General features: G+C 43.1%; 1 protein-coding gene and 2 long non-coding RNA genes across 3 annotated transcripts in view; 2 read left to right on the top strand and 1 right to left on the bottom strand.

Annotated features, from left to right (window-relative positions):
* LOC105912114 (nesprin-2-like) overlaps positions 1–5000 on the bottom strand; it is a 77751-nt gene that overhangs the window by 51532 nt on the left and 21219 nt on the right. The window contains exons 7-8 of the mRNA XM_042709795.1: positions 1845–2068; positions 945–1144 (exon numbers count right to left, since the gene is read on the bottom strand). Coding sequence (XP_042565729.1) covers positions 945–1144; positions 1845–2068 — 424 coding nt within the window. The remainder of the gene's footprint in view (positions 1–944; positions 1145–1844; positions 2069–5000) is intronic.
* On the top strand, positions 2686–3872 carry LOC116223462. Its single transcript, XR_004165104.2, has 4 exons — positions 2686–2777; positions 3210–3249; positions 3656–3760; positions 3858–3872. It is a non-coding gene; the product is annotated as an uncharacterized LOC116223462 (long non-coding RNA).
* Positions 3875–4473, top strand: LOC122133473. The gene is made up of 2 exons (XR_006152793.1): positions 3875–3974; positions 4012–4473. It is a non-coding gene; the product is annotated as an uncharacterized LOC122133473 (long non-coding RNA).

The following is a 5000-nucleotide window of genomic DNA, read 5'->3' as shown; positions in this document are numbered from 1 at the left end:
TTGCGTGATCAGTAGCTGCTAATGGAGTCGGAAGAGTAGCAGGTGCCAGAGCCGACACAACAGAGCCAGGGCAGGGCAGGAATGCTTTTCTATCCTGGAAATTCAAACAGCATTTCACGTTAAAGAAAGAGAAGGGAGAACGTAATATAACTGTGCAGTGCAACCTCTGCTTGCCAGCAACCAACCTCCTTTCAGCGTCCAAAGACTCCACCTCCAACCTTAAGAAGCATCTTAAAGTAAGTTTATTTTTTTAATTAGCCAAGGGTAGTCATCTGCTGTAGTTTTACCGGTCACCTTGCTATTTTATAGTTGTATCAGCCAGATGTGCGACTTTACATTCTCCTATGTGCTGATTTACTAGCCCCGGAGCCGTGAAAGACTCTGATTAGCCTTGTTTGACATGCTAGCTAACGTTAGCTCAAATGAGCTTGTGTCCGCTTAAACTGCGGTTAGATTTTTGTAGTATGCAGTTCGGGACTACAAACACAAACATGTGTCACATTCAGCCAGTTGGAACAGAAGAGCACAGCAGAATAGGCCTGTTTAGTAAGCACGATTTGATGGCCGCATTCCTACACTTATAAAATGCAATTGAATGTGGATGTATTCCAAGTATTCAGAATACGTTACTCAGATTAGTTAATGTAACGGAATACGTTACAGATGACATTTTTGGGCATGTATTCTGTATTCTGTAACGGAATACGTTTTGAGAGTATCCTTCCAACACTGCACACAAGCAACTCCACACATCAGTAAACCCGTACCGCGCGCACACACACACACACACACACACACAACACTCTCACACACACACACACTACACACACACACACAGACACACACACACACACTCTCACACACACACACACTACACACACACACACACGCACACACACACTATACACACACACACACACACACACACACACACACACACACACCTGCGGGGTCCAGAAGCCTGGGGATGCGTAGTTCTCTCTCTGCGGTGCGGAAGGCCTCCTCCAGGTTCTGCCGGTTGGTCCGGGTCCGGGCCAGAGTCAGGTCCACCACGTCGGGCCGCAGGGCGGACAGGATGGCCAGGAACACAACGCCACTCCGCCAGCTGCTCTTAAAGTCCTTCACACTCAGGGTGCAGCCAGCTCTGACCAGGGGGCGGAGAGGGAGAGGAGAGGGGGGGAGGAGGGGAGGAGAGGGGGAGGAGAGGAGAGGGGGAGGAGAGGAGAGGGGGGGAGGAGGAGAGGAGAGGGGATGAGAAGGGGACACACACACACACACACACACACACACACACCACACACACACTACACACACACACACACACACACACTACACACACACACACACTACACACTACACAGGGGAGCAGGGGAGATGTGTAAACACACACACACACACACACACACACACACTACACACACACTACACAGGGGAGATGTGTAAACACACACACATACACACACACACACACACACTACACAGGGGAGATGTGTAAACACACACACACACACACACACACACACACACTACACAGGGGAGATGTGTATATGTGTATATTGGCATACATCTGGACACTGTGCCATTATGTATCACACATTGTATCACACATTGATTATAACTGGATAAAGTGTGTGTGTGTCTGTGTATGTGTGTGAGAGAGAGTGATGAGTGTGTGTGGTGTGTGTGTGTGTGTGTGTGTGTGTGGTGTGTGTGTGTGTGTAATGAGTGTGTGATGAGTGTGTGTGTGTGTTTGTGTGAGTGTGTGATGAGTGTGAGTGTGTGAGAGTGAGAGAGTGATGAGTGGTGTGTGTGTGTGTGTGTGTGTGTGTGTGTGTGTGACTAACTTGTGGCACTGTTCTCTGACCCAGAGCAGAAGGGCTTTCTTGGCTGAGACGCGGAAGCGCTGGTGGAGGGCGAGGGTGAGGGCTGAGGCGAGGGGCGCGGGGCGGCGGGGCAGGGGGGAGGAGCGGGCGCTGGAACAGCTGGAGGCGACGGTGTCCAGGCTGGCCAGAGACTCCAGGGACGCCTGACGAGAGCTGAACGACAGCGTGGACGCCAGCTCCTCAATCTGAACACACACACACACACATTACATTATACATCACATTATACACACACACACTGCAAAAACTGCTTTTCTAACCTAGGGTTATTATTCTTTATATTAAGATGAAAAAATTCTAGTTGCGTCTTGTTTTTAGCAAAATTGGACTTACCTAAGTGTTGTCTTCATAAGGTTATTTTTTTATCCTATTTCAAGCCAAATATTACTTGCGCTGCCTTGATAAGCACATTTGAACTTAATTTGAGTTTCTTTAACAACTAGATCATGAGACCTTCTATCGTAATACCCATTTCAAGATGTGGTAGTCTCCTAATTTTAAGCAATAGTGTCAAGTTGAAAAGTCCTCATTTCAAGGCACATAAATTCCACTGTTTATTTTTTCTTATTGCCATTAAATGGTCATAATTCAAGTTATTTTAACTGGATATGAGTTTTAACATACCCACCTTATTGCCACCTACGTAGTAAAGTGACCTAAATCACTTAAAAAACACAGTCAAATATACTTGCGATACTTGTGGATTACCACTGATCACAAGATGCTCAGTCAGAAATGTTGTCATAAACCACAAGTTTTCCTCAAACTCGGTGGCAGGATCGAATTCACTCGAACGCACGCACCAACACATCTCAAATGTCGCTTGAGCTGCATGCCAGTGATGTGAACTGAAGCAAGTACAAGAGCTGTGCCTTTCGACTTCAAAAGCTAAAGGTAAGTTAACATAATTTAACCTCTGCCTACTTTGGTAATTCGTCAGCAATATTGAAAACAAAAATGTTTGTAAAAGACCAAGACTTCTGGTTGAAGTTATTAACTTGTTAGCAAACAAAGCTAGCACACTTGACGTCAGCTAAGACAGCTAACCTAGCACAATAATTCAATTGAAGCCATGTCGACTGAGCTAACGTCTCTCATATGTTTTAAACTAGTGCCAGGTAATACAATGTCAGAAAGTGTCCCTAGTAGTCTTGTCTGTAAAAAGTAAGCAAGTTCAGAGGATTCATTTAGTGTGAATGTTGGTGAGCTCTTAGCTAACTAGCTACTCTATAGGTTAAGGATCCCCCACCCTGAGTGAAGCTTCGACTTGAAGTTGAAGATTTTTTTCTTTCTGAAAGAGTAACAACCCTTTTCTTTAAATTACAGATGGAGCAATTGGACAAGACAACACAGTCACTTCTGGAAGGTAAGTCTATGATAGTACATATGATAGAAGATGGTTAGATAAAGCCAAAGATTGTGGCTAGACTGGCTATGCATGGTTTCCCTAGAAGTGAATAGTTAGTTAGCTGGCTGGCATGGAGTGGCAGTAAGAAATGTAATAACAAAAATAGTAATAAAAACTTAAAGCTGTGTAAGGGATAATGTACAGTGAGGTGGTCATTATCGCGGCATAGCCGATATGCTACTACACTTTTCCTTGAATCTCAGCAAACTGGTGGTTGTCACTGGAGGGTTCTAACACCACTACATTTGTCATTTGTACAAGTGACCCATTACATTGACTTGCAGCTTACTCAGTGCTCTTATGTATCCATAGTTTCAGGGTCATCATAAATATTGCACATTAACTTATACCACTTTGTTTGCAGCTGCACAGGCCATTGCCTTGTTGGAGGCGCTCCCAAAAATGTTCCCTTACCCAACCGCCCCTCCAAGAAAAGTCGGCAAGTGAGGCACTGTACCATGTTCTTGAGGTGGGTTTTAGTGTCAGTACATAATGCTTTCATTTGTGAATTTCATGTGTGTGGTTTAACTTCATTCTGCCCCCCTCCCCCAATTTGTTGCTTTCAGCCATCTGAGGACCCAATGTCTTCTTGCGTAACTGATGACCTTGCCAAGGGACATGCTTCTGGAATCCCTCATGATACTGATGGGATGCTACTATGTGTTCCAGTTAACATATTCCAAGTGTATTGCTAGGCTATTGTCCATAATACAAACAGAGGTACTCAAAGATTTTATTCACGAGAGTGACAAGACGACAACATATAAAAAGGTGCTTGCTGACTGTCAAGCATTCATCCAAACCTAGTCTGTCTCTCCCTCTCTCTTTGTCAACCTCCTACTGTATGTCACTCTTCTGTATGTCACTCCCCCCCCCCAACTCTTTCTCTATATGTCTGGAGGTCAGGACAGCACACAGTAACACAACGTCCAATGTATTTCCAGCTACATTTGTCAATGATTTGTTGACTGTTTGATGAATTCTGACTGTTTGATGTGTTGCTGAATTGTCATCGTTTATGTAGATGTCAATGTACCTTATGTCTGACAGTTTACTTAAATCATTATGTGTAATATGTAATTAAGTACATTTAAGCATTCTGATGCTTATTATTGTTCACTACTCTCAAATGGCTGTTATTGGTTTTCTTCATTAACAGGCTAATAAAACAGTGATAAATAATGTGTTGTGTCACGTTTCCTGATTTTAAGAGCTTGTGATCTGATTTTAAGTAACTTCATGCTTAAGAAGTACTCCAGGTTTGAGTGATGACAGACTTCTTTGGAAATAACTAGATGACTTGAAATCAGTGTTGTCAGTCTAAATTTCACTTTTATTATTGTGGTCTTATGTAAAAGCCTGAATTGTCTCTTATTTCAAGTACTAATTTCTCAGAAGTTCACTAGATTTGAGTGACATCAGGCTTATTTTGAGGTAAACTACAATGGTTTGAAATGAGTGGAATTAGTCTTATTTCAGGACATTCTGTGCTTGAATTGTCTTATTTCAAGTACTAATGCCTCAGAAGTTCACTAGATTTGAGTGACATCAGGCTTATTTTGAGGTAACTACATGGTTTGAAATTAGTGGAATTAGTCTTATTTCAGGACATTCTGTGCTTGAATTGTCTTATTTCAAGTACTAATGCCTCAGAAGTTCACTAGATTTGAGTGACATCAGGCTTATTTTGAGGTAACTACATGGTTTGA

Source organism: Clupea harengus, chromosome 14, assembly GCF_900700415.2.
Source record: "Clupea harengus chromosome 14, Ch_v2.0.2, whole genome shotgun sequence".
NCBI lineage: Eukaryota > Metazoa > Chordata > Actinopteri > Clupeiformes > Clupeidae > Clupea > Clupea harengus.
The sequence above is the reverse complement of the archived record's forward strand: the minus strand, read 5'-3'. Positions and strand labels throughout refer to the sequence as shown.